General features: G+C 49.0%; 2 protein-coding genes across 2 annotated transcripts; one reads left to right on the top strand and one right to left on the bottom strand.

The window, feature by feature from the left end:
* Nucleotides 1–2,291: 2,291 nt before the first annotated feature.
* Krt86 (keratin 86) lies at nucleotides 2,292–8,963 on the bottom strand. The gene is made up of 9 exons (XM_070035520.1): nucleotides 8,604–8,963; nucleotides 7,681–7,889; nucleotides 6,966–7,026; nucleotides 6,344–6,439; nucleotides 5,954–6,118; nucleotides 5,641–5,766; nucleotides 5,143–5,363; nucleotides 3,062–3,093; nucleotides 2,292–2,915 (listed from the first exon to the last, which is right to left on the bottom strand). Exons 1-9 carry the CDS (start codon nucleotides 8,961–8,963, stop codon nucleotides 2,731–2,733), a joined length of 1,455 nt encoding a protein of 484 aa, XP_069891621.1. The 3' UTR covers nucleotides 2,292–2,730.
* A 9,816-nt stretch (nucleotides 8,964–18,779) lies between these two features.
* On the top strand, nucleotides 18,780–24,246 carry Krt81 (keratin 81). Its single transcript, XM_070035507.1, has 9 exons — nucleotides 18,780–19,139; nucleotides 20,217–20,425; nucleotides 21,084–21,144; nucleotides 21,890–21,985; nucleotides 22,211–22,375; nucleotides 22,580–22,705; nucleotides 22,982–23,202; nucleotides 23,508–23,539; nucleotides 24,041–24,246. The coding sequence occupies exons 1-9, from the start codon at nucleotides 18,780–18,782 to the stop codon at nucleotides 24,244–24,246; spliced, it is 1,476 nt and encodes a 491-aa protein (XP_069891608.1).
* Nucleotides 24,247–27,258: the final 3,012 nt, after the last annotated feature.

Here is a 27,258-nt window from a genome sequence, read left to right as displayed (position 1 = left end):
CAACCAAATAGCAGGTCATAGAGGGGTCCTGTGGAGTTTCTATGTCCAAGCCTTAGGAAGATTCTCAACACAAAGACAGCAGAAGTTCCTGGCCATCATCCAGCTAAGCCCTTGACCCATAGCTAGAACTAAATCTAATCATCTAAGTAAAACCATCTCAGACTTTCCAGCCATTCAGAACCTCAGTCAATAACAGGAAGCAAAAGAATTACCCATAAGCCTTGTGCTAGAGGCTCACACCTGTAATCCTAGCTATTCTGGAGGCTGAGATCTATAGATACAGGCTCAAAGCTACTCTGGACAGATAAATCCAAGAGATTCTTATCTCCAATGAATCATCAAAAAGCCTGAGGTAGAGGTGTGGATCAAATGATAGAGTATCAGCCGTAAACAAAAAAGCCAAGTGAGATTCAAAAGGCCTGAGCTCAAGCCTAGAATGTACGCACGCGCGCGCACACACACACACACACACACACACATACACACACACACACACACACACACACACACACAATCCATCACCCCACACAATTATAAAACATATTTTTGAGAACCACTAAGTTTGGGAATATTTTGTTATGTCACAATAGCTCAGTGGAAGTTGGTACCTAGTCATGGGCTGCTGCTTGAACAAAATCTGAAAACTATGATGTTGGCTGGAGCATTAAGCTGAGCCTGAATGCCCTCAGAGAAAAACTGGTAAAGTCTGGATAGAAGTGAGGAAATGGCCATTAGATTTTAGAGAAAAGGCCAAAGGCAGGGTCATCCCTCATACCCAAGCCTCATGTATGAGTTCTTTTTTCTTCCTTTTTGTTTCTTTCCTTTTTTGTTGTTATTTTTGTTTTTCAGTGCTAGAAATCAAACCTCTGGTCTCACACATGTTAGGCCAGTGTCCTACCACTCAACTATTTGTATCCCTTATCCCAGCTCCTGTATTCTTTAGTTGATCTCTTTGATTTTTGGTTATAGTTTGATGATTGTTCTCTGATCAGAACTTGAATGATGCATCTTGGCCAACAGCCACAACTGAGCTACCCAGCTAGCAGATAGCACCAAATCTATCTCTGTGAGGGAGGCCATTTTAGACCTTCCAGGCACCCCAGGATTCCCAAAAATACCACAGGAAGGAGAACTAGTTGAGTTGTGAAGAATGATAAAACACTGCTCCCAGCCTCTCCCTAGGAGTAAGGTGTCACAAGCAGTGGACATCTGACAATCTTCCTACAACTGCCCCTGGGATTCTCACCCCATTTTACACATGAAGAAGGTAAAGCTCAGCAGAGGCAAGTGACCTGCTTATTTCTCCTTCACACTCTTCAGCAATGCCCTTGGAGGGAAAGAGACAAAGTCACCATCACTGAGAATTCTGAGGAGACATTTGGGCATGTCTAGAAAGATCTGTGTTGTCATCAGATAGCTAGATGCCAGCGATTCTGAAATGGGTTTTTGGTAGAAAAACTGGCAGAGAATGGCAGCCTATTCAGTTTGCAGATGGCAAGATAAGCTGATAAACTAAAAGGCGTCTGATAACAAAATGGGGGCAAGAGCACACAGAAGAGTAAGGAAGCAAGAAAGACAAAAGAATGACAAAATAACGACAGGATGGGGTGTCATAGCTTACAGGAAATGAAAAGGAGACTCACCCATCAAAAGCCATCCAATTCTCACTATGTAACCCAAAGTCAAGCTCTGCAGTCAGTGCGCCAGTAGAAGACCACCAAGATGGCAGAATGGGCTAGACTCATGTGTTCCTTGTGACATGCCTATGCCACGAGCTCTCTTCTTCTGTCATCTTTCTCATTTAATATTTTTTTCTCATCAGCTTTACTATAGTCATATCTTTCCTGAGCTCTCCTCTTGACAGATGCAAGGACCAAAGTTGTTTTGCTGATCTAAATTTTCTGGTAACATATTAGATGTATTGGCTTGGAAACTGGGGATTAAATATAACTTTTTTCCCCCTGATTTGGACTCATCAAATGGTTGATTATATATTTTAGCCCCAGGATTCTCTCGGGTTACAATGCTAACCCACAGAATTAACCAGCCTACAATGCCAACAGAGCTGAGGCCAAGCCCCCTACTTAGAGAAACCCTTTGGCACATAGGAGTCCCCATCCTCAGGAGTCAGCCTTTACTTCCTCAAAAGCTGGGCTGCTCAAGGCCAGCAACATGTTTTCATCTAGTGAGATCCCCCGGGTTCTGAGAAATGATTGCAAGGATATCCATCACAGGAGGTGTTTTCAAGATGCTGAAGCCATAGTTCTGATTGGCTACAATTACTTTATTGGAAACAGCAGCAGAGTGAGACAAAGACAAACACATAGGCAAGTTGACTCATTGGCTCTTCAGAAGCTTCTCCCGGGTAGCCCTGCAAGGAAGGTGCTCTTGGCTGTGTCCCTCCCAGAGTTACAATGTCTGGCTGGGCCTCCATGCCCAGGAAGAAGCCCATGGGCAGACTCTAGAGAGGGACAGACGCAGGGGTTCTAAAGTTGGCCCTGTCCCTCCAAGCTACCGCAGGACCAACGAATCCATCAAAACAAATAGAAGGCAAAAGAAAAGGATGAGTACTAGGAAAGGCTACAGACAGAGACCAAAGCGCTGCTGTGTCTCAGGGGCTTGAGGCCAGATAGAGCTGAGGGTCTGTGGGGTGGACACAGCAGATGTGCATTCCGGTTGCAAGGTCCTGGTTGGGCAGAGTCCATGGTAGTGGCTGGTGATGGCGGCTCCCTAGCACTTCTTACAGCCGCTGCTGCAGAGGCTGCCGGTTCCTGCACAGGGGGCACAGGCATTGGGGGTGCCGACCACCACATTGCCACTGCAGGGGGCACTGCAGACTCTGGTGTTGACAGCAGGGGAAGTACCGGAGACACAGAGATCGCCACACACGACGCCACCTCGGGAGCTGCTGACGCCTGGAGAAACAGGGAAAGCCAAATCAGGCACCCCCTCTGAGGCCAGGCAGCTCTGCAAAGGCAAGTGCATGTGCCGCCCCCCACCCTGCTCCCCAAAGGCTCTAGGCCAGCCTACTGGAAAAAGGAGAGGGGCTGGGACTACTTACACACATTCACGGAGCCAATGCCCTCACACAGCCTGCGGGAAAGAAAAGACAGATATCAGTGGGCTAGGAATCTTGAGAACTAGTGCCCCAGGTGACTGGTAAGATGGAGCCCTCTTTCTAAGGCTACTGCCAATGGGATGGGGCAAGAAATGGTTCATGCAAGGAACACCACAGCTCTAGGTCATTTTGTGGGGCCTGGAGGCAGTGCAGGCAGGGTCCTGTTCCCCATTACTTGTTAGCTGTGCAACCTGATTTTTATAGCCTCCCTATCCTGTCACCTCTCCAGGAAGATCATACAGGGCTTCACACCTGGCATTATAGCAAGCATGTATTTAAGAGCCATTAGCTGCTCTGGTTCTGTGTCAGTCCTGATTGAGTTGTAAATGCATGGGAGGGGAGCTGCTGTTACCTCCTCAATTCAGTCTGATTATTGTCATTAGCCTGTATGCTTATGGGAGGTCAGAACTTTCTATTTATTCTTTTTTTTTTTTTCCTCCACTCCCTAAAAACTAATGCCTGGGCTAGAAGCTGGTCGCTCATACCTGTAATTCTAACTTACTCAGGAAGCTGAGATCTGAAGATCCAGCCCAGGAAGATAAACCTGTAAGATTCTTTAATGAACCAGCAAAATACCAGAAGTAGAGCTGTGGTTCACATGGCAAAGTGCCAGCCTTTAAAAAAAGAAGGCAAGGCCCTGAGTTCAAGCCCCACTGCCCATACAAAAGTCAAATTAAAAATAACTAAATAAATGACTAACTCAAAAATTACTCTTAGCTGAGGAATTAATTTGAGAGGAAATGTGTGTGTGTGAGAGAGAGAGAGAGAGAGAGAGAGAAAGGGAGAGAGAAAGAGAAAGAGAGAGAGAGAGAGAGAGAGAGAGAGAGAGAGAGAGAGAGAGAGAGAGAGAGAGAGAGAGAGAGAGAGAGTTAGTTAGTTTGTGGCAGTTCTGGGGCTTGCACTCAGGGCCTGGGTGCTGTCCCTTAGCTTTTTTGCTCAAGGCTGACATTCTACCAAAGTCACATCTCCATTTCTGGATTTTGGGTGGTTAACTGAAAATATGAGTTTCACCAACTTTCCTGTTCTGGCTGGCTTTGAATCACAATCCTCAGATCTCAGCCTTCTGAATAGCTAGGATTATAGGAGTGAGCCCCCGCACCTGGCTAGGAATGGGATTTTTGAACCCATTTAGCACTGGCTTAGAGATTATCCACAACTGAGCTCTCATCCCACCAGTAGAAAAACTGAGATCCAGAGAAGTGGCCAATAACAGTGGTAAAACTGGAACTCGACATCTGCCATCACCCTGCTTCCCAACATAGGGCTGATACTGAAGTCAGCATTTTCTTCCCACATACTTATCTCCCTGAAAAGGATCAAGCAGAAGCCTACTAAACTTACCCTTCAGATCATGCCCCGCCCAGGTCTCCTAGCCAACCATACCAAAGCTTCTGCCAGAGGGGTGGGGCTCTCCATTTCCAGTGTAGTACCCAAGTGTCTTTCCAATTTCCAAATCCCAAATTGTAAAACTCCACCCAGAATTCGTCCTGATGAAGCTGCCCAAGCTATGCAATCACCCTGTACCTCCAGGCTTTTCAGCACAATTATTTGACTTTATGGAAAGAGGGGGTAATCATTACAGGATCACCTAGACTTCCTGGTACCAAACCTGTGCTCCTGATCTCCTTAAATGCACAGGATGCATGACCAGGTAACCAACTGGACAACAGATAGTGAGGGAGAAGAATTCTGAAGGATACATGCAACCAAGTTTGGGGAGAAGAAGCACCAGGCCAAGGAGAGGATCCCAGGCCCGAGCAATGTACCCACAGAATACAAATCACTGCTTCCCTACATTGGGCTCTGAAGCCAGATTTTTCCAAAGGCACCATCACATCTCAAGCATGGGTGGAGAAGTGGAAATCAGATGAGGCTAGATCATAGGCAAAAGACTTACACAAGTTTTCTGTCCAGGTGCCCAACGGTGAGATGTGGAAGCGAAGGTTGAGTGGGACTCAGAATGTGAGAGACATGACTTGCTGAGACCCCAGCCCGGCTAGGGGATTAAAAGTTACATGACTCACCTCTGCTCTTCACCCTCCAGCAGGCGCCTGTAGGTGGCGATCTCGATGTCCAGGCCCAGCTTGGAGTTCATCACCTCCTGGTACTCCTTCAGCAGGCAGGCCATGTCCTGCTTGGCCTTCTGCAGGGCCTCCTCCAGCCCCGCCAGCTTGCAGCGGGCATCAGCCAGGGCTGCCTCGCCCTGTTGTTGAGACTGGGTCACGGCTGTCTCCAGCTTGGTATTCTAGGGGCCCAGGAGAGAATGAGATCAGTTGTGAGTGCTGGATTCCTCTACCTTTACCTGGAAGGACCCAGTTCTCTAACAGCAGCAGGGAACATTCCAGAAACAAGGGCTCTTCCCTTGTTCACGTGGGTCACCCAAAGTGACCAAAAGTAGAGACTCTAATCATGAGAAAGTCTCCTTGGAGACCAAATAGTATGATTTACTTAAGGCTCAAGTTGGCTGTGTGGCACAGACCAGGCCCCCACCACCTCTGCTCTTGGGCACAGCTGCCCCATACCTGGCACTTGGCATTCTCAATCTCAGCCGTCAGCCTCTGGATCATGCGGTTCAGCTCATTAATCTCCTCCCTGGTGCGGCGCAGGGTCTCTCCATGTCGGATCACGGTGGCCTTGATCTCTTCACACTGGAGAGAAACAGGGGTGCCCATGGGCTCACATTAGACAGTACTCAACCTGCCCAACCAGCCACACATGGCAGCCCTGACCTAAATCCTGCCTGAGAGCTGTTGGCCCCTCCCTTCCCATCTCGTCTTTTCTAGGAGGCACCTGCTCCTTCTCACTGTCTAGAAGGCAGCTTCCTGGAACAGTTACCTTGCTGCGGTACCAGGACTCAGCCTCAGCCCTGCTGCGGGTGGCGATGTCATCATACTGAGCCTTGATCTCAGCCACAATGCAGTCCATGTTGAGGTCCCGGCTGTTGTCCATCTTGACAATGACTGAGGTGTCTGAGATGTGGGCATGGAGGACACGGATCTCCTGCAGGAGGATGGGGGTAAAGGACAGCAGAGCTTTTGGAGAATGCATCTCTACCAAACAGACTTCAATGCAACTGGCCAGTCACCCTGGTCCTGTTTCTTGCCACTTCATGCAACCCCATGATCAGAATCCACTGCCCAATCCCGTTCTCACACTCCATTTCCATCCAAACCATTGTCTTCTGTGCTGGCTGCCCTAGGCCTCAGTCCAGGCCCCACCCCTCACCTCTTCATAGAGTCTCCTGAGGAAGTCAATCTCCTGGGTCAGTGCCTCTGAGTTGGCCTCCAGATCAGACTTGCGCAGGTAGGCACAGTCCACGTCCTGGGAAGGGAGGGCAAAGTGTAAGTCTCCATGAAATAGTTCCCACTGTCTTCTTGTCTATACTCTCTTGTCAAGGAAGCCTGCCCATAACTCCCAGAAGACCACCTGACACTGACCTGCCTCTCAGCAGCCCAGGTCAAGGCCTCAAGTTCACCTGGCATGCCTAGATCTGCCCATGTTCCCTTAAACAGTGGCATCTGGCCCCGATTGATGTCAGTTATAAACAGTACTGGGTAGAACACACTGACCCTCAAGACACAGAAGCCCCCAGTTCTATGAGATTCCAGGCCAAACCACAACCTCTGAGGCAGAATAAGACAGCCAGGGGTCAAGGTAGACATCTACTGCCTCAGGGCAGGCATCACCAGACATCCCAGAGCCCTGGCTACAAGACGGAGTGCCATCCTGATGTGGGAGCTCCCTGTTCCCCACCCTGAGGCTGAGCACTTGAGACTCCCAGGAAGATCGGCCTGCCCCTCCCCACCCACAGGGTCCCAGGAAACTCCTCCCATTCCCTGCTACTTGCCTTCTTCAGAGCCACAAACTCATTCTCAGCTGTGGCCCTCAGGGAAACTTCCTCTTCATACCTGAGATGGGAGGGAAGAGATATCAGAGAAGGCCAGTCTCCCCCAGCCTCACTTCCTGGCCTGACTGGGGCTTGAGCAGGGCCTCCCTGTGCACTCTGCTTGGGGGGTGGAGAGGCTCATCTGGAATGCCCCAGGCTCGTTTCCAAGGCTACTGTGAGGTCAACTCAGAGGGCAGATGAAGACTCCTGATCCCCTGTGCTAGAAGCAGCCATTGCAGCCTCTGGGCCCTGCAGTGCCAACCTCCCTTCACCTAGATTCTGGTCCCAGGTCCAGGGTGGGGGACCCAGAGGCTTCAGGACTCAGCACCCAAAATGCTGTGTCCCCAGAGCCTGAGACCTGTTGTTCCTCAGCCCGTGGACTGGATGTGATCAGGAGCTATGGGAATAGGAGCCTGAGACTCAGCAAGGGAATGAAGGAGCTATGTGGTTCACTTTTCCAGAGAGCAGGGTCTCAGTCCAGGGTGGCAAGGTTGAGCGGGACCAGAATCTTCTGAGACCCTCAGCCTGCAGCAGCAGTGGTTGGGATTTGACCTCCACAGAATGGTGGGTCCTGGAGCTCCCTGGGCCTGGCTGGGCTGCACACTGCCTCCCTCCTCTCTCTCCCTGTCGGTGCCAGGTTTGAAGCTAAGCCATCAGCTGGGTAAACCACACTCACTTCTTCTTGTAGCCCTCCATCACCTCCTGCACATTGTTGAGCTCTGCAGCCAGCCTCCCACTGTCGGCCTCCACAAGTTCAGCCTCCCTCCTCAGCGTCTCGATGTAGCCCTCGAACAGAGGCTCCAGGTTGCTCTCGCAGCACTTGCGGTTCTGGTAGAACTGCCACTTGGTCTCCAGCAGCTTGTTCTGCTGCTCCAGGAAGCGCACCTGCCATTCAGGATGGGGGAGCAGGAGGTGAGGGATTGCTGGAGGACTCCACCTTGAGCCCAGGAGACAGTAGGCAGAGCTCAGCACAGGACAAAGTCTCTACTTCCTGTTCCTCACTCATGCCTGCTTTCCCACTTGAACAGGACTAGCAGAGGGCTGAGCCTAGTCTCAGGTGAGCTGAATCCTTAGGTATCAAGCGTCAGGGGCTGCTGTAGGGCAAGGCTCCCTCCCCTGAAGACAGGAGAGTCAGGAGTCTTCCCAGACAGGGCACCCAGATCCCCAGCCCAGCACTGGTTCTGGGGATGGGATCAGGATTGGGTTCCCTGTGACATGCAGGGCAAGTTCATCTAGCCTGGCCTTTCCCCATCACCTCTGGCAGGCAGGTGCCCTTCCCCTCAGAGGGAGCTCAGGCTTCAGCCAGAGACCTCCCGGGTCTCAGGTGCTATAACTGAGTCTCCTGGGACTTTCTCAACCTAGCTTAGGAAACTTGTCTCTAAAGTGTTCTGATCATTCCTCTATCTCATAGTTCTGTCCCTGAACAGTCAATAGCGTCTGAATTTTAGGGTCTGAGTGTGTAAGAGGGCTTTTAGCTCTTGCATGAATCTAGACTCTTAATCAAGAAAAGGTCTTTTTGCTTCTGGTGCTCTCTCAGAATGCAGACTCAGATCTGCAGACAGGTGGGGACTCAGGTAAGGCACCATCCAGGACACCCACCTTGTCGATGAAGGCAGCAAACCTGCTGTTGAGACCCTTGATCTGCTCCTTCTCCTCATGCTTCACGCACTGTGCATTGGGGTCGATCTCCAGGTTGAGGGGCGTCAGGAGGCTCTCGTTGACAGACACGGTGGTGATGCATGGGGGGCTGGGCCCGCAGACGCCCCCTGAGCGGTAGCCGAAGCTGCGCCCATAGGAGCCAGAGCGGAAGCCCCCGCAGACGCTGTGGCTGCTGGAGAGGCCGCGGTAGCAGGAGATGCCGCGGTAGGGGGCGGCGGTGATGCAGCAGCGGCCTGGCCGAGGTCCGCAGGCCGAGGCGCAGCTGAAGGCGCGACCACTGCAGTAAGATCCACAAGTCATGGTGCTTTGGGGTAGGACAGGAGGCTCGGAGTTTGGTGAAGAGCAAATGGAGGGTGCAGGGGATGTGGGTTCAGATGCTTACTTCTTGGACCTTTGCTGGCCTTTTATATACCTGCCTGCCTGATTGTGGTCACGTGGTCAGAAGGAATGAGATGTCTTTATGGGCTTGGCTCTTCCTTAAATGTGCTTAATTGGTGCCCAGGGGCAGAGGGTGTTTATGGTCCTTGGCCCTAAACGACACAATTTTCTTCTTCAAAGGGCCAGCTCACCTCCTCCATGGTCACCTCAATAGTCCAGTACTCAGAAACAGAGGCTGGGAAGGAGGTGGAAGGTGATGCAAATTGGAATGGAGGGGGAAAGGGGCCAGGCTGTGCTCTGGTAGGTGCTGCTGCTGTCCCTGGTGCTGATTTCTTTTGCCTAAGGGAGATTTGGCCAGAATGAGATTAGGTGATATAGAATTCAGGATGCACTTGCTTAATAGTCTCCCTGACCTAGATGGTCTTTCTCTCTCTGAACCCCAACAGAAACACATTTATCCAATCTCTAACTCAGTAACCTACATACTTTTCTAATGAACTCCCTTCTACCAACTCCCTAACTCATACTTGTACCTTTTTAGCATATTCTATTTTTCCTACCTAATCTTTAGGCCATCTTGTCCACCTTATGCCAAGAAGAGAGATGCCTGTTTTCAGAGTCTTCCTCAATGCTTTGGGGACACACATTGCCTCCCTGGTTCCCAAGAAAGCCTAGCCATTTCCAGTGGGGCCTTAACCAAAGCTCAAATGACAGCATTTCACCTCAGATCTCTGTGTTTCTTCTCTGGGTTGGAGTGGGTGTCACTCTTTTGAGGCTGTGAAATATTTGTCTCAGATTATAAAATCTACAGCGCCATATGAGAGAAACTTCCAGACTCTGCTTCTGCTGGCCATCACCCCTAAATCCATGCTAAGAGCCCTGTAGACCCACCCTTGCACACAATCTGTCCATAGCTTTGACAGGTGTCAGAATAGTTCCATGTCAGCCTGTGCTGTCCATGCAGGGTGTGCCCAGAACTACAGCAATGGTTATGGAGCAGTTCTGTGTGAGTTGGGGTAAATATGTTAAGCTTTGTCTTCTGCTGCTGCTTGGAGACTTTCAGAGATGTGGACCTGCTTGGTAAAGCCAGAGAACATGGCAGATGGACTTCAGTATAATCTTTATTACTATTAATACTTATTTTAAGTAGTTGCACAAAGAAATTTCACTTCAACAAGTCAGATTATGAGTATAATGCATCTTGAGCAGAGTCATCCCTGCCAGAATTCTCCCTCATCTTTCCCAATTCCATCATACCCTCAAGCTTTGTTCTATTTTTATATAATGTACATTGAATGTAATTATTGTATTTGCTTGCCCTTCCTCTCTCCATTCATCTGCCCCCTTTCCCATAACCCCCCCTCAAAAAATGTTTCCGCTTCCTGGTTTCATTTGTTAAACTCTTCGTTAGTTATTCAGAGAAGTTACACCATTACAGTATAACATCCTTTCTGTACTTATGCATATAACCCTGTATATGTTTTCAGTATGTTTCTAATTTAGATCTAACTTCTACATATGAGAAGAAAACACACACTGTCTCTCTGAGCCTGACTTACTTCACATAACATTATAGATAGATAGATAGATAGATAGATAGATAGATAGATAGATAGATAGATAGATAGATAGATATATTATTTAGTTATATACATATATCACACCTTCTTGATCCATTGTAGAGCATCTAGGCTATTTCTATTCATACTCAGCTGTGGTAAATCGTGCAGCAGTGAACATGGGTGTGCATTGTCTTTACTGTGGGATTCAGTATAATCTTTAAGGGGCACTTTTCTTCGGGATGGTGTTTTCTCAGAGTTCATGTTGTAATCAACAATAGCATTAACCAGAATTGTATGTTAATGAAAGAGACTGGAAGCCTGAAACCCATGGCTCACATCTATTATCCAAACTATTCAAGATACAGAGGTCAGGAAGGTCCATTTTTTTAGGCCAACCTGGGCAAAGTTCATGAGAACCTATCTCAACCAACACCTGAATGTAATGTCTCACTCCTGTCATACCAACTACATGGGAAACTAAAAATGGGAGGATCATGGGCCTAATCCATCTGGGCCAAAAAATGCTGTGCATGATGGCATAACCGTCAGCCCAACTGTGGTTAAAAAACAAACAAGTAAGAGGATGATGGGCCAGGGAGAGAGTAAGACCCTATCTCAAAAATAACCAAAGCCAGGCACTGGTGGCTAACACTTGTAATCCTAGCTACTCAGGAGGCTGAGATCTAAGGATCATGATTCAAAGCCATCCAGGGCAGAAAAATGGAAGTAGAGTTATGGCTCAAAGTGGTAGAATGTTGGCCTTGAACAAAAAAGCTCTGGGATAGCACCCAGGCCCTAAGTGCCCATGTTGACAAAAAAGTAACAAAAGCAGTAAAGTACCTCCATATGAAGCACGAGGCCCTGAGTTCAAACCCCAGTACTGCAATGACAAAGGTACACAGAAAGCGCTCAATAAATGCTCTTTACTTTTGTTCTACCATGTCAACCAGCCCAAGGGGCAGAAAGGACTGAGACTTTTCACCATGGTAAAGAGTCCAATTTGCTCCCCGATACAGCCTGACTGCTCCAGAGAAGGCCCAGGGATTAGCTCTCATTTTAGGCAAAGGAAAAAATGTCAACCCTTGGACAACCACACTAGTGATCAAGAAGACATTTAGGTAATCTGGGAAGTCAGAAATTGGTGAATACTTCCTAAATCTATATTTATTATTTGGCCTTACCAGAGATCCTCAGTCATAAATCAATGTCATGACCATCTATCTTTCTTTTTGCCTATTCCCACCAAATCTCCTGATTAGGTGGTAGCCAGAGGATACTAGAGGGATAGGGGTCATGCCCTTGATTAACCATCCACAGCTGACAGAACTACAAAGAAAACAAGAGAAGGTGGTTTTCACTGCAGCTGGACAAGCAGAAGGTAGAGTTGACAAGGAACTTCCTGGAAGGAAGGAAGGTAGTCACTCTCTTAAAACAGGTGACACTTGATCTGCCACTTAGGGAAGCTTTATGTCAAGGAAAACAGCTCTTCTAAACTGGGCACCTTGTTTGCAGAGAGGTTAAACCAGAAGACTTGCGATCTGGACATCAGTCTTCTCTTTCAGCCGAAGCAGACCCTGTGCCAATAGATAGGGGACAAGAATGAGCAATTCCAGATCAGATCATTTTCACAGGAGGAATTCCTTGTTCTGAGTTTTCTTCAGTCCCTCTTGTTCCTATAGTTGGTGTGAGGGAGGTCTTTCAAGATGAGGGAGGGCTGAGACAAGATATCATCATCTTCTAGGGGGGAACTGGCACCAGTGTTGAACTCTGTCTTCATTTAGGAGAGGAGAGGAATAAGGAAAAGAAAGGAGATGTGAATTCAGGAACTCCCCATGTGGCAGGAAGAAAGATGCACATTCATGAGAAAGGCCAGTAATATGGAGAGGGCAGTTTTTTGGATGTAACTTCAGGTGCTAAAGAATGCAATGCCTAGTGCTGGAGTCCAACCTAGGGACTTGAACTCAGGGCCTAGGTGTTGTCCTGAAATATTTGGTTCAAAGACAGTTCTCTACCACTTAAACCACAGCTCTACTTCCAGCTTTTTTGTGATTAATTGGCAATAAGACTCTTATAGACTTTCTGGCCCAGGCTGACTTTGAACCATGATTCTTAGATCTCATCCTCCTGAGTTGCTAGGATTACTGGCATGAGCCACCCATACCTGACCCTGTGGACTTTTTATGTAGAGGATTCTAAGACATCTGTATGCTGTACCCTTCCTTACTCTGCAGTTCCTGTATTCTACTCACAGGAAGTCAATATAGACCTGGTAAAGTAGAAGTTGAGGAGTTAGCAGTATGGTGGTTTACATAGTAGCAGAGCTGTTGAGCTGTTAACCAAGGTCCTGACGATTCTAGCCTCTAGAACATGGTTGAGTTGGGAAGTTGAAGAGAGGTCCACATCAGAGTCATGATGCTCAACCAAGACAGCCCTGGACACCAGCCAATCATCCATCAGATCTCATCAGATAGAGATATGGTTGACCAATCAGAGTTCACAGGGGTAGGTGTGAATTCATTATACGGATATGCTTAACCAAATGAGTGTGCCAGAGGGTCATGTGGAAAGCATGTTAAGGCTGGGACCCCCACTCATGAGTCTACCTGATGAGCTCTACCCCACATACTAGGCTGAGTCCCTGCACAGACCCCAGCCATGTCTCACCTGTAACAGTTCGTTACTATAATCTGGACTGAGGATCTCCACCTCTTCAGCTAAGTCTGTACCATGCCTGCACCTCTTCCCTACTGACCTCATCCTTGTTCACTCCTCCACCCTGCCATCATGGCTCTCCCCTACTTTTCCTCTACTTCTGTCTCCCCATTATCTCTCCCTCCCAATTTTTCAAAGCATGCCTCCCTCTCTTTTAAAGGGACCTTGAAAGTTTAAGATCAAGCACTCCATTCTCCTTAGAAGTCCCCTCTGCCTCTTCTTCCTTCCCCAATCTGACAATGCACCCCCATCTTTACTACACCCCCAAGGTGTCTAGGATGTTTGTCGTCACTGACTGGCCCACTTTAGCCAAGGGCACATCTCACGCACTTCTTTCCTCCTTCAGGCCCCAGGAAGGAGCATGACCCTCCCCACCCTACCCCCAGGAATGTCCATCCTCTGCTCTGCTTCATTTGGTCCCCACCCTGACCTACCACAAAGCTTTGCACAATAAGCCACCAAGCTTTGAAGGCTCCATTACTCAGCACTTAATACATAGCTGGCATTCGTTGTATTCATTCAACAAACTTTATTGAGTGCCTAGTATATGTCAAGCCCTCGGAACATACCCACAAACAAACATTTGTGCATGGTGATGCATTTCAGGGTTTGCATTTCTGTTTGTGCTCTGGGTACAAGTCCAGCTAGCAACTTGTCCCTGTCAAAACTAGAAGCTCACCAGGAACAAGGGTGAGTTCTTTTCCATCCTCTGGCTCTGAGCCCCGAGAACAACCTACAGACCTTGAAGAGGAGGGAAGAGATGAGTGAGTGGGTGTGTTCTACGCTACATAGAACACTATTGTATGTGTGTTGTCTCTGTTGAGGGATGATGACAGACAGGTTGGAGTACAGGAGACAAACACATCCTTTCCACTGGAGTCAAGCACCAGGCTCTGAGCATCATCTCCGACTCTCTCTCCTGAGCGAGTCTCATAACTTCCCTAGGCCTGAGAACATCAGTCTCAGAGGTACCTGTAGGAATTATTACCTGACAGTGAATGTTGGGTGCCCTAGAGAGTATCAGATATGAATTGAGGTGAACCTCAAGAGAGATTCTTAGGGCTAAGGTGGAGCTCAGTTAATTGAGAACTTGTCTAGGACGTACAGACCCTGGGTCTCCTCTCTAGCACCACAAAGAGAAGAGGGTGAGGGAGAGAGATTCATCTTAGGGGGCTTGATTTTAGCTTGATGCCAGCCCTGGGGCTTGAACTCAGGGCTTGGGCACTATTTCTGATTTTTTTTTTTGCTCAAGGCTAGCACTCTACTTGACCACAGCTCCACTTCTAGTTCTTTGGTGGTTAATTGGAGAGTCTCCTATACTTTGCTGCCGAGGTTGGCTTTGAGCAGTGATCCTCAGATTTCAGCCTCCTGAATAGGTAGGGTTCCAAGTGTGAGACACTGCTACATGGTAAGATTCATTTTTTAAATTTGGAAGAATATTAATACTTGCTATACTAAATACATGATTGTGTAATGTGTGTGTGTGTGTGTGTGTGTGTGTGTGTGTGTGTGTGTGCATTTGTGCACGCACACACACACTCCAGAACTGGGGCCTAAACTCAGCACCTGGGAATGGTCCCTTAGTTTTTCTGCTCAAGGCTAGTCCTCTGCCATTTAAGCGACAGTTCTACTTCTGACTTTTGGTGGTTAATTGGGGATAAGATTCTCATGGGCTTCCCAGTCTGACTTTGAACTGTGATCTTCAGATCTTGAATTCTTGAGTAGCTAGAATTACAAGTGTGAGCCCCTGACACCAGGCTGTATGTGTATAGCTTTAAAGAACCACCCATGGAAAGCTTTTTTGCATAGATGGCCCAGACAACATGGAAAGAGCATCTATGCTAGCTCCTAAGTCACACATATGTTGTGTCTCCCCATGGGCACAGATGCTGTACCTGGACATACTTTGGAATAAAAAATAACTTTAACTTTCATAAAGTTAAATGATGTTAACTTTATACTGCCAGAGCCAAGACCAGACAATAGAGATATTATTACATCAGCTTTCCCACATTTTCCTCCCTCTTCCCTCCCCACCTTTTCCTTCTTTTTCCCAGAACCCTCCTCCCTCCTCACCCCTCCCTCTTTCCCCACCACAAGCTTTTTCACTGGGAAGAAAAAAAAAAACATGTTGAGTATCCTTTTACGTCTTCAAAATTGGCAGTAATTAACAATTCCTGAAGTTTAATGAAGTAGTGTCACATTTGGGTTTCCTTGTATCTTGTTTTAAATTGCCTCTTTTGGCTTGAAAATTGCTTAGCAAAGGCCAGCCATTTGTAATTAGCTCATGTTTATGCGTGGCATTTTTATGAGGAGTGCCACTGGCAGAAAAGGCAAAGTGTGAGAGAGGTACCTTGACTCAGCTTCCTACATGACACCAGCCAGCTGGTTAGCTAGAGACAAGACTGCTGAGTTGTGGGCAGTGCCTAAAATGCAAGCAATGCCACAAAGAGCTGGCCCAGCTGTCCTGAACATATAAAGTGACAGCAGGTGCCACGCCCTCCTCCAAGGTGACCTTGACCTCTGGTCTATCCTGTCAAAAACTCTAAATGTTTTGCTTTGCCCTCTAGTTCCTCCTCCCCTCCCCCTCCCTTCCCCCGTCTCCTCCCCCCCCCCAACCCTAGTCCCTGGCTCCTCCCTAAGGGTCTGCCTGCCTTGCCCCTGAGTGCTACAAGCCTTGTCATGACATTCCCATCTCATTGTCTCCAGTTCCATGCAAACCTCTGCATCCTTAGGAAGTCATTTTTCTAGGACTTGTCCTATTAAGGTATGGAGTCTCAGGAGGTTGAGATTTGAGGACCACAATTTGAAACCAGCTCTAGCAAGAACGTCCTTAAGACTCTTAGTTCCAAAGTGGTTGAGTTCCAGCCTTGAGTTGATAATACTAAGGGACAGTACCCAGGCCTTGAGTGTAAGTCCTAGCACCAGCATGTGCAACACACACACACACAGAGACACACACACACACACTCACCACGTAGGACTTAGTAAAATCTATCAAAGCAATTGCAATAAACCAGTTGTATACAAGCAGCAAAGACTTTCTGTCACTTTCCTAGTATTGCAAATCCATCCCCAGTTCTAAAGTAGTAGCTCCTACTGCCTATGCCACAAACAGATCCAAGGGGTTGAGGTCTGGAGACCTCTTCTACCCACCCAGCCCTCTTTTTTGCCTATCCTCTTTAGTTTGCCTTCTCTTTACCCTAAGCCGGCAAAGATCCCCTCCTAGCCCTCTCTCTCTACTCTCAGAACTATTCCAGAGATTCAGAAATACATGGGTTCGCATAGCAGAGGAAAGGGCATGGTTTTTCTGCTTCCATGACTTGGCAGCTGGGAAACTTTGGGAAAGGTTTGCAACTTATCTTGAGCCTGTTTTCTCATCTGTTAAAATGGAATCCATATGGTGATATAAGAATCAGAAATCATTTATGACTTGGAGTGAGGAGCACATAGTAGATTGCTGATTTTAAAAAGTAAACACAGAAATATTTCTACATGTAAGGGGGGAACTATAGTTAAGTAATCCAATGTGTATGTATAGATGCATGTGTGCTCTAGTACTAGGGCTTGAACTCAAAGCCTCGCAGTCTCCCTTGGCTTTTCAAGTCAAGGGTGATGTTCTACCACTTAAGTCACACCTTTGCTTTCAGATTTTTGCTGATTAATTGGAGATGAAAGTCTCACAGACTTTTTTACTTAACTGTCTTTGAAGTTTGATCTCCAGACCTCAACCCCTTGAATCGCTAGAAATACAGATATTAGCCACTGTCACCCAATACTACTTTTGTTTTGTTTTATTTTTTTTTTTGAGACATAGTCTTACTATGTAGCCCAGGCTGGTCTTGAACTTGAAATCTTTCTGCCTCCACATCTCAAGGCCCATGCCACCATGCCATTGCACAGCATTGTCCAAAAGCATTTCATAGGATAGTGGAAATAAATGTTCTTTACCTGTACTGTCCAATAAAGTGGACCCTAGTCCTGTGTAGCTGAGGACTTAACTGCAAACTAAAGGGCTAGATTGCTTTGTTTCTTGAATGTTAACCAATTTAACCTTTAATAGCCTGGCATCCTGTCCTAGCATCCTGGAGAGTCCAGCTCAAGGTTCAACTTCCAGTTTAGAAAAAATACAAGAGAGAAAAGAGAGTCACAGGCTAAAACAGCTACAATTTATTTTTTCTTAGTCTTGAACAATTGGGAACATTAAATATGGAATGAAGAGTGCCTAGTTCTGGGAAATATTCATTATTTTACATGTAAAAATACTACTGACCTCATTTTTAAGGACATTATTTGTGTGTGTGTGTGTGTGTGTGTGTGTGTGTGTGTGTGTGTGTGTGTGTGTGTGTGTGTGTGTATACATGCATTTGTACGGGCTCAAGGCTAGTGCTCCACCATTTGAGCCATAGCTCCACTTCTGGTTTTTTGGGGTGCTTAATTAGAGATAAAGAGTTTCGTGGAACTTCTTGTCTGAGTTGGCTTTGAACAGTGATCCTTAGATCTCAGCCTCCTGAGTAGGTAGGATTACAGGGGTGAGACACTGGTGCCCGGCTATGTGCGTTTTGGGGAGGTTGTTTTTGTTTTTTAACATTGCTGAAGTAGCTGGGGTGTGTAGCACAGTGGCAGAACACTGGCCTAGTGTGTTCATGGCTCTGGGGTTTGAGCCCTAGCAACACACAAAGGAAAAGAAAAAAGAGAACACACAGAGATGTGCAGGCAGAAGTAGTCAGGATTATACTTCCTATTTTCTGAAACTGGAGAGTCATTAGGCAACATTGTAACATTGACTTAATAACCACTGAATCTAGTAGAGCAATCTGCGTTTGTGGTATTATTTTGAATTTTCTGTTTGACAACTCTCACAGTAAACATAGGAAGGGACAGAAGAGAAAAACATGTACCTATATGCAAAGTGCAGCCCAGGTAGAGAAAGTGAACGATTTTCAGCAGCCCTTACCATCAGCAGTGCAGAAACCCAGACCTGCATTTTATAGAGTCCACTATGCAACAGAAACATTCTCTTGTCACAAGTTAATACTGCACCCTCCCCACTGCACTCAAGACCCAGGCCCCTTCTCTGGATGCCAGCCCTTCCCTGTCCACCCCCCCTACACCCCTCCACACTTGCATGGCTCTCCCTCCCCCCTCTGTCCACAGACAGTGCCTGCCCTGCCTCTAGGCACTTTGAAGATGAAAACTGCTGAGTCCCAGAGCCCAGGGGCTAGCTTGCCTTACAAAGAGGAGGGTGCGGGCCACTCCACCATTAAAACACATTCTGCAGAGGGGTTGGCCAGGGCTAACCACCCAAGCCCATAAAGCTCGATTGTCCCAACCCATCTCTATAGCCAGGTCTGCAGAATGGGAGCATAAATACGACCAAGAAGGCCCAGAGAGCACATTGGAGTTTCCACCAGATTCCAGATCGCCCATCTTGTTCTGTACAGCACACATTCCCAGAAGCACCATGACCTGTGGATCAGGATTTGGAGGTCGCGCCTTCAGCTGCGCCTCGGCCTGCAGACCTCGGCCAGGCCGCTGCTGCATCACCGCCGCCCCCTACCGCGGCATCTCCTGCTACCGCGGCCTCTCCAGCAGCCACAGCGTCTGCGGGGGCTTCCGCTCTGGCTCCTATGGGCGCAGCTTCGGCTACCGCTCAGGGGGCGTCTGCGGGCCCAGCCCCCCATGCATCACCACCGTGTCTGTCAACGAGAGCCTCCTGACGCCCCTCAACCTGGAGATCGACCCCAATGCGCAGTGCGTGAAGCATGAGGAGAAGGAGCAGATCAAGGGTCTCAACAGCAGGTTTGCTGCCTTCATCGACAAGGTGGGTGTCCTGGAGTGTCCTGAGTCCCCACCTGTCTGCACATTCAGAACTAAGTACTGAAAAGAGAGTCAGAAGTAAGTACTTGCCCACAGAAGCTCCTAGGTTAAAAAATCAATGATAGTCAGGCACCCATGGGTCATGTCTGTAATCCCAGCTACTCAGGAGGCTGAGAGCTGAGGATTGCAGCTCAAAACCAGCCTGGGCAGGAAAATCTGTGAGACTCTTATCCCCACTAAACTACCCAAAAAGCCAGAAGTGGAGCTGTGGCTCAAGTGGTAAAGCAATAGCTTTGAGCCAAAAATGCTCAGAGACAGAGCCCAAACCCTGAGTTCAAGGCCCAGGACAGGAACAAAAAACAGTGATATTCATCGGCAAAAAGATTAAAATAGGCTCAGGAGCTGCTTGCCTGTCTGCATAGACAAGCCTGAGCATTGAGGGGGCATTGAAGGAAGAAAGACCTCTGCTTCACTAACAGCCTAGACTTACAGGAGACCCAGGAGCATGCACATATGCAGAGACCTTAAATTCAAACCCAACTGAAGAGTTGTGGAATAGAAGAATGGCCACAGTGCTCTGAGCACAATCTTCCTAAGCTACACCGAGAAAGTTCCAAGACATTCAGTTATAGCACTTGAGACCCAGGAGGGTCTCAAGCCTGAGCTGAAGCCTGAGCTCCCTCTGAGGGGAAGGGCACCTGCCTGCCAGAGGTGATGGGGAAAGGCCAGGCTAGCTGAACTTGCCCTGCATGTCACAGGGAACCCAATCCTGATCCCATCCCCAGAACCAGTGCTGGGCAGGGGATCTGGGTGCTCTGTCTGGGAAGACTCCTGACTCTCCTGTCTTCAGGGGAGGGAGCCTTGCCCTACAGCAGCCCCTGACACTTGATACCTAAGGATTCAGCTCACCTGAGACTAGGCTCAGCCCTCTGCTAGTCCTGTTCAAGTGGGAAAGCAGGCATGAGTGAGGAACAGGAAGTAGAGACTTTGTCCTGTGCTGAGCTCTGCCTACTGTCTCCTGGGCTCAAGGTGGAGTCCTCCAGCAATCCCTCACCTCCTGCTCCCCCATCCTGAATGGCAGGTGCGCTTCCTGGAGCAGCAGAACAAGCTGCTGGAGACCAAGTGGCAGTTCTACCAGAACCGCAAGTGCTGCGAGAGCAACCTGGAGCCTCTGTTCGAGGGCTACATCGAGACGCTGAGGAGGGAGGCTGAACTTGTGGAGGCCGACAGTGGGAGGCTGGCTGCAGAGCTCAACAATGTGCAGGAGGTGATGGAGGGCTACAAGAAGAAGTGAGTGTGGTTTACCCAGCTGATGGCTTAGCTTCAAACCTGGCACCGACAGGGAGAGGGAAGAGGGAGGCAGTGTGCAGCCCAGCCAGGCCCAGGGAGCTCCAGGACCCACCATTCTGTGGAGGTCAAATCCCAACCACTGCTGCAAGCAGGCTGAGGTTCTCAGAAGATTCTGGTCCCGCTCAACCTTGCCACCCTGGACTGACACCCTGCTCTCTGGAAAAGTGAACCACATAGCTCCTTCATTCCCTTGCTGAGTCTCAGGCTCCTATACCCACAGCCCCTGATCACATCAAGCCCATGGGCTGAGGAACAACAGGTCTCAGGCTCTGGGGACACAGCATTTTGGGTGCTGAGTCCTGAGACCTCTGGGTCCCCCACCCTGGACCTGGGACCAGAATCTAGGTGAAGGGAGGTTGGCACTGCAGGGCCCAGAGGCTGCAATGGCTGCTACTAGCACAGGGGATCAGGAGTCCTCATCTGTCCTCTGAGTTGATCTCACAGCAGCCTGGGCAAAGAGCCTGGAGCATTCTAGATGAGCCTCTCCACCCCCATGCAGACAGAGTGCACAGGGAGGCCCTGCTCAAGCCCCAGTCAGGCCAGGAAGTGAGGCTGGGGGAGACTGGCCTTCTCTGATATCCCTTCCCTCCCATCTCAGGTATGAAGAGGAAGTTTCCCTGAGGGCCACAGCTGAGAATGAGTTTGTGGCTCTGAAGAAGGCAAGTAGCAGGGAATGGGAAGAGCTTCCTGGGACCCTGGTGGGCGGGGAGGGGCAAACAGATCTTCCTGGGAGTCTCAAGTGCTCAGCCTCAGGGTGGGGAGCAGGCAGCTTGCACATCAGGATGGCACTCCCTGTTGTAGCCAGGGCTCTGGGATGTCTAGTGATGCCCTACTCGGGCAGTAGATGTCTACCTTGACTCCTGGCTGTCTTATTCTGCCTCAGAGGTTGTGGTTTGGCCTGGAATTTCATAGAACTGGGAACTTCTGTGTCTTGAGGGTCAGTGTGTTCTACCCAGTACTGTTTATAACTGACATCAATCAGGGCCAGATGCCACTGTTTAAGAGAACACAGGCAGATGTGGGCATGCTAGGTGAACTTGAGGCCTTTTCTTGGGCTGCTGAGAGGCAGGTCAGGTTCAGGTGGTCTTCTGGGAATTATGGGCAGGCTCCCCTGACAAGAGAGTATAGACAAGAAGACAGAGGGGACTATTTCATGGAGTGGACTGAAAGGCAGCTAGTATCTGTGAGTGGATGAAGAATTTGTCCTTATGGGCTGGAGTCTGCCTGGGCACAGCAGGCAGGTAATGGGAAAGATGATCTATGTAAGTCCTTTGCCTGTGATGGAGCCTCAGGAGCTTGGGGTTCTTCCTGCCCTGGGCTGCAATGGAAGGGTGAGAAGAGAGACAATTTTGAGGGGTCATCAGCAAGGCCCCTTGAGACTCACTCTTTGCCCTCCCTTCCCAGGACGTGGACTGTGCCTACCTGCGCAAGTCTGATCTGGAGGCCAACTCAGAGGCACTGACCCAGGAGATTGACTTCCTCAGGAGACTCTATGAAGAGGTGAGGGGTGGGGGCTGGACTGAGGCCTAGGGCAGCCAGCACAGAAGACAATGGTTTAGATGGAAGTGGAGTGTGGGAAAGGGATTAGGCAGTGGATTCTGATCATGGGGTTGCATGAAGTGGCAAGAAACAGGACCAGGGTGACTGGCCAGTTGCATTGAAGTCTGTTTGGTAGGGATGCATTCTCCAAAAGCTCTGCTGTCCTTTACCCCCATCCTCCTGCAGGAGATCCGTGTCCTCCATGCCCACATCTCAGACACCTCAGTCATTGTCAAGATGGACAACAGCAGGGACCTCAACATGGACTGCATTGTGGCTGAGATCAAGGCTCAATATGATGACATCGCCACCCGCAGCAGGGCTGAGGCTGAGTCCTGGTACCGCAGCAAGGTAACTGTTCCAGGAAGCTGCTTTCTAGACAGTGAGAAGGAGCAGTTCTTCCTAGAAAAGACAGGATGGGAAGGAAAGGTGGGATGGGAAAGGAGGGGCCAACAGCTCTCAGGCAGGGTTTAGGTCAGGGCTGCCATGTGTGGCTGGTTGGGCAGGTTGAGTACTGTCTAATGTGAGCCCATGGGCACCCCTGTTTCTCCCCAGTGTGAAGAGATCAAGGCCACCGTGATCCGACATGGGGAGACTCTGCGCCGCACCAGGGAGGAGATTAATGAGCTGAACCGCATGATCCAGAGGCTGACGGCTGAGATTGAGAATGCCAAGAGCCAGGTATGGGGCAGCTGTGCCCAAGAGCAGAGGAGGTGGGGGCCTGGCTAGTGTGTTATGTTTCCTTCTTTTTTAGCTTTCTATTTAGTCCCCAAGCTATATGCATAAGCCAAGTGTCTGGTTTTTGTCATTCAGTGAGACACAACTTAGGGGCTAGAGACCTTGTCTTTTTGTGCAGAGATGGTGGTTCCCGGTTGGGCAGATAAACTATGCACATCTCAGTAATGAACAGAGAGACCCAGCACTTGTAACCTACCTTATTCCCTCCTGTGCCTCCAGAACACCAAGCTGGAGGCCGCTGTGTCCCAGTCTGAACAACAGGGTGAGGCAGCCCTCACTGATGCCCGCTCCAAGCTGGCCGAGCTGGAGGGCGCCCTGCAGAAGGCCAAGCAGGACATGGCCTGCCTGCTGAAGGAGTACCAGGAGGTGATGAACTCCAAGCTGGGCCTGGACATCGAGATCGCCACCTACAGGCGCCTGCTGGAGGGCGAGGAACACAGGTGGGTCCAAGCCTAGATTGGTTCAGAATCACCCATCCCCTTATTGCAAGAACTCCACCATTCTCTTTGCCTGGGGCTGCAGATAAACTCTGTTATTTGTCACTTTGGAAAACTGCCATTTATAGAAGTCAACAGGTTCTCTAGAGAATTGACTCCCCAATTCCTTGACAATTATGAATCCTACCTGAAGACTTTTGTAATACTCTTTTGCCATTGTGTCATTAATGTTTTTTTCTCTCTCTGTCTCTCGGTCTCTCTCTGTTTGTGTCTCTCTCTCCCTCTCTCTCTTCTTTGTCCGTCCTCAGGCTGTGTGAAGGTGTTGGTGCTGTGAATGTCTGTAAGTATTTGACTATTGGACCAACGTGAAGGATTCAGTTCCTGCCTGGGCGGGAGGCAGAGAAGTGTGGCATAGCAGGATAGATTTGCAATCAGACATCATCAAGAAAGGCCACTGCTTTGGCGGTAGATGAACACTAAAAATATGGGCTCTGTGTCTGTGCATTTGTGCTATGTGTGTGCACACACCTGAAGGTCTAAGGGTTTGAACTCAGGGCCTAGACTCTGTCTTTGTACTGTTTTGCTCAAAGCTAGCACTCTACCACTTAAGATGCAGCACCGCTTTTGGCTCTTTTTGGTGGTTAAATGGAGATAAGAGTCTCAATTTCCTGCCCAGGCTGGCTTTGAACCACAATCCTTGGATCTCAGCTTCCTGGGTAGGAATGAACCTCTGGCATCCATCCAATGGGCTGGTTTTTAATCCCCCGAGTACACAGGCTTTAGGAAATTGGGACTGCTTGCTCTAAACCTCCAATGCTGATTCAGTCTTCGGGGTCCACAGGTGTCAGCAGCTCCCGGGGTGGGGTCGTGTGTGGTGACCTGTGCGTGTCAGGCTCCCGGCCGGTGACAGGCAGCGTGTGCAGCGCCCCATGCAGCGGGAATCTGGCAGTGAGCACTGGCATGTGCGCGCCTTGTGGGTCCGGACCTTCATGCGGCGTCAGCTCCTTCGGCGTGGGCTCCTGCAGAAGCAGCTGCAGGAAATGTTAGAGTTGGCAGATCAAGCCTAGGTCCCCCTGCTGAGCCTCTCTCCTGTGGAACTAGCCCTGGCCACTCAGTCCTGGGGCTTGGAGCATGAAGCTCAGCCACTTCTGCACTTTTCAGTGGTCCCTCCCACTGTCTACCCCAGCTTGGATCTCTCCATGGTCCCTGCTCTCCGGCTTTGCTGCCTACCAGCATGGAAATGGGCTTCTCCAGAGGTCTCCTTGGAGCCACAAGAAGGGGACCCAGGGCTAGGAGGGACCAGAATAGGATTGAACCCTGGGCTTCCATAGATCTAGAGCCTCAGCCTCCCCCTCCCCCCTCACCTGTACCCTCTACAATCTAATCTCTGTCTTGCTTTGTGTTTCCAATAAATCAATGTAGCTAGACCTGGGCCTTGTCTGCATGTTTGTGAACTTCCTTGGAGGGTGGGATGGGGGTGTGGTCAGGATTCATGGGGTTCCCCAAAGTGCCATGAAACAGGAACAGGAGTCTCCACATCATGTTACTCCTACATGATGCAATTTTAGGCATGAAACTTCAACATCATCAAGATGAAGAAACCAGTCCTAAAACAACCCAGGAAGTAAGGCCCAACCTCTCACTCGGTTCAGGGATTCAGCTGCTGTTTGAGCATCTCTCGTGTTTGTTTTGCTGTTATCACTGCCTCCCAGGAAATAGTCCTTGCACATCTGTAAACTGATGGATGATGAGTGTGAGATTTCCTAATTACTGAAAGCTTAAGGAAACATCACTCATGGCTGTGGTGCAGAAGACTCAGCCTGAGTAATTTACTAGAATTCTTCAGGAAGTGAATGCAGAAACATGATGTAAAGTTTCCAAAAGCTTTTGACAGGGTGTTTTTTTTTTTTTAATGGAGTCCCTTTGAGGTTTGGAGACCTGCCAGAGCTGAAACATTACATCAAGGACAGAAATAGCACACAGCAAGGTGTTGATGTAACAGAGGTAAGCACAGACTCCAGATCCAAACTGCTTTGCCTATTCCTAGGTGAAAATGATGAGACCAAAAAATGCTGGAAAAAGAGCCCCTACCTCAGGTTCAGAGGGAGGACTAAGCAATTTCATCTATGTGTAATCCTTATGCAGTGCATTTATTATTTGCATTCATTCCACTTTTGCAGAATGTAAAGTGGGATGTACATCTCCAGGGCTGAGGGCCATGGCCAGCCTCTAGCTACACTCATAGTCCTGATCAGAGATTGCAAGGAGATAGAGGTATCTGTCTGAAAGGCCATGGAGCCCCCACTTGCCCCCATACAGGGAAGTATACACAGGACCCAGATGAGAATCTGACAAGTGGAGTGGGGATAGCTCACCTGCAATGAGGATCAAGTTGAGTTCCTAAATAGAGATCTCTACTGCAGGTGAATTTCTTTTTATTGGGGGGGGGGGTCTGCTTGTGGGGCCTGAACTCTGGGCCTGGGTGCTGTCCCTCAGCTCTTCAGCTCAAGGCTAGTGCACTACCACTTGAGCCACAGCGCCACTTCCAGCTTTTTTCTTTTTGCTTATGTGGTGCTGAGGAATCGAACCCAGGGCCTCATGTATGCAAGGCAAGCGCTGTACCACTGAACCACCTTCCCAGCCCCCTGCATGTGAATTTCTAAACTTCCAGTCTCAGGTCTCAGGGCAACAGAAACAATAGTGTGATTCGGGAACCTCAAAAGCCCAGAAGAGAATGGTCTGAAGTCACAGCCTCTTCCTTCTTAGAGGTGAACTCAAACCAAGGTCTCTGGCTGTCTGTGATGGGATTCTGTTCAGGACAGAGTCCCAGAAAGATGCAGAATGTGTGGGTGTTCTGTGTGCTGTGACACCACCCAGCTCAGAAAGAAGCAGGGCCTGTGTCAGGAGTCTAGACCTAAGGCCCACACCCCAGCTGCATCTCTCCATTCTGCCTTGGTTCAGAAGCCAGCTACAGATCCAGAGCCCAGGACTCCCATCTCTACCAGCTAGCCCCTCCCTGTGTGTCTCACTGCTCTCTATGTCATCAGCCTAGCTAGGCCTCTGTGACCTACTGGATCACACTCTCATCTTCTCTGAAGTTTTTTGTTTGTTTTCAGCCAGTCCTGGGGCTTGAGGTCAGGGCCTGGGCTCTGTTCCTGAGCCTCTTTGTGCTCAAGGCTAGCGCTCTACCACTTGAGCCACAGTGCCACTTCCGGCTTTTTCTGAGTACTTTATTGGAGAGTCTCAAGTACTTTACTGCCGGGGCTGGCTTCGAACTGCAATCTTAAGATCTTAGCCTTCTAGGTAGCTAGGATTACAAGCATGAGCCACTGGTGCCTACCTGGCTTCTCTGAGCTTTAACTCTTTTCCTCCTCCTCCCTACTCTAGCTCCACAACTTTATTTCCCTTAAGCTTCTCTCTCTGAACAAGATTCAGTCAGAAGGAGGAGGCCGAAAATGGAAACCCTGTGGAAGATTTTACAAGTCACCTCCTCTCTCTGGGCTTCAGTATATTCACTAATAAAATCCTAAAGTCTCTTACCATCTGTAAGCCATATCATGATGTTATTTTTTTGTCCTCCTGGGGCTTGAACTCAGGTCCTTGCACTCTCAATTGGCATTCTACCACGTGAATCACCCCTCTACTTCCAGCTTTTTGCTGGCTAATTGGAGATATGAGTCTCATAGACTTTCCTGCCTGAGCTGACTTTGAACCATGACCCTCAGATCTCAGCCTTCTGAGTACCTAGAATTACAGACAGGAGCCACTGAGGCCCGGATCTGAAAGCTGTACCATTCTTTAGAAGAGGAAGAGAGCAGGTCCCATGCTGTATGTATGCTTCTGCAATCTTCATGGCTCTCTGTTGCAGGAGCTGTGTACAACCAGAGTTGTCAGACTGCATTCGAATACGAATATACCTCCCAGCTACACAGGGGATTAGACGTGGGTGACCATAAGTGTGTATATACATGGGATGGGTGTGTTCATGTGCAGGTTTGCTGAAGAGGGAGGATTTGTGGAAACCTGCGTGTGCCCATATGTGCTGGTTACAGGAGGGTC

This window comes from Dipodomys merriami, unplaced genomic scaffold, assembly GCF_024711535.1.
Source record: "Dipodomys merriami isolate MVZ:Mamm:240054 unplaced genomic scaffold, mDipMer1.0.p SCAF_10, whole genome shotgun sequence".
Classification (NCBI taxonomy): Eukaryota; Metazoa; Chordata; class Mammalia; order Rodentia; family Heteromyidae; genus Dipodomys; species Dipodomys merriami.
This window is presented reverse-complemented; position numbering and strand designations above follow the sequence as displayed.

Excerpts from the sequence above, each read along its gene's own strand:
- Krt86 (XM_070035520.1), bottom strand. The coding sequence starts at position 8,963 with ATGACTTGTGGATCTTACTGCAGTGGTCGCGCCTTCAGCTGCGCCTCG. Across the intron at positions 5,767-5,953 it reads AGTCCTGGTACCGCAGCAAG|TGTGAAGAGATCAAGGCCAC; the intron begins GTAACTGTTCCA and ends GTTTCTCTCCAG. Across the intron at positions 3,094-5,142 it reads CTGGAGGGTGAAGAGCAGAG|GCTGTGTGAGGGCATTGGCT; the intron begins GTGAGTCATGTA and ends TCTTTCCCGCAG.
- Krt81 (XM_070035507.1), top strand. The coding sequence starts at position 18,780 with ATGACCTGTGGATCAGGATTTGGAGGTCGCGCCTTCAGCTGCGCCTCG. Across the intron at positions 20,426-21,083 it reads ATGGAGGGCTACAAGAAGAA|GTATGAAGAGGAAGTTTCCC; the intron begins GTGAGTGTGGTT and ends CTCCCATCTCAG. Across the intron at positions 23,203-23,507 it reads CTGGAGGGCGAGGAACACAG|GCTGTGTGAAGGTGTTGGTG; the intron begins GTGGGTCCAAGC and ends GTCCGTCCTCAG.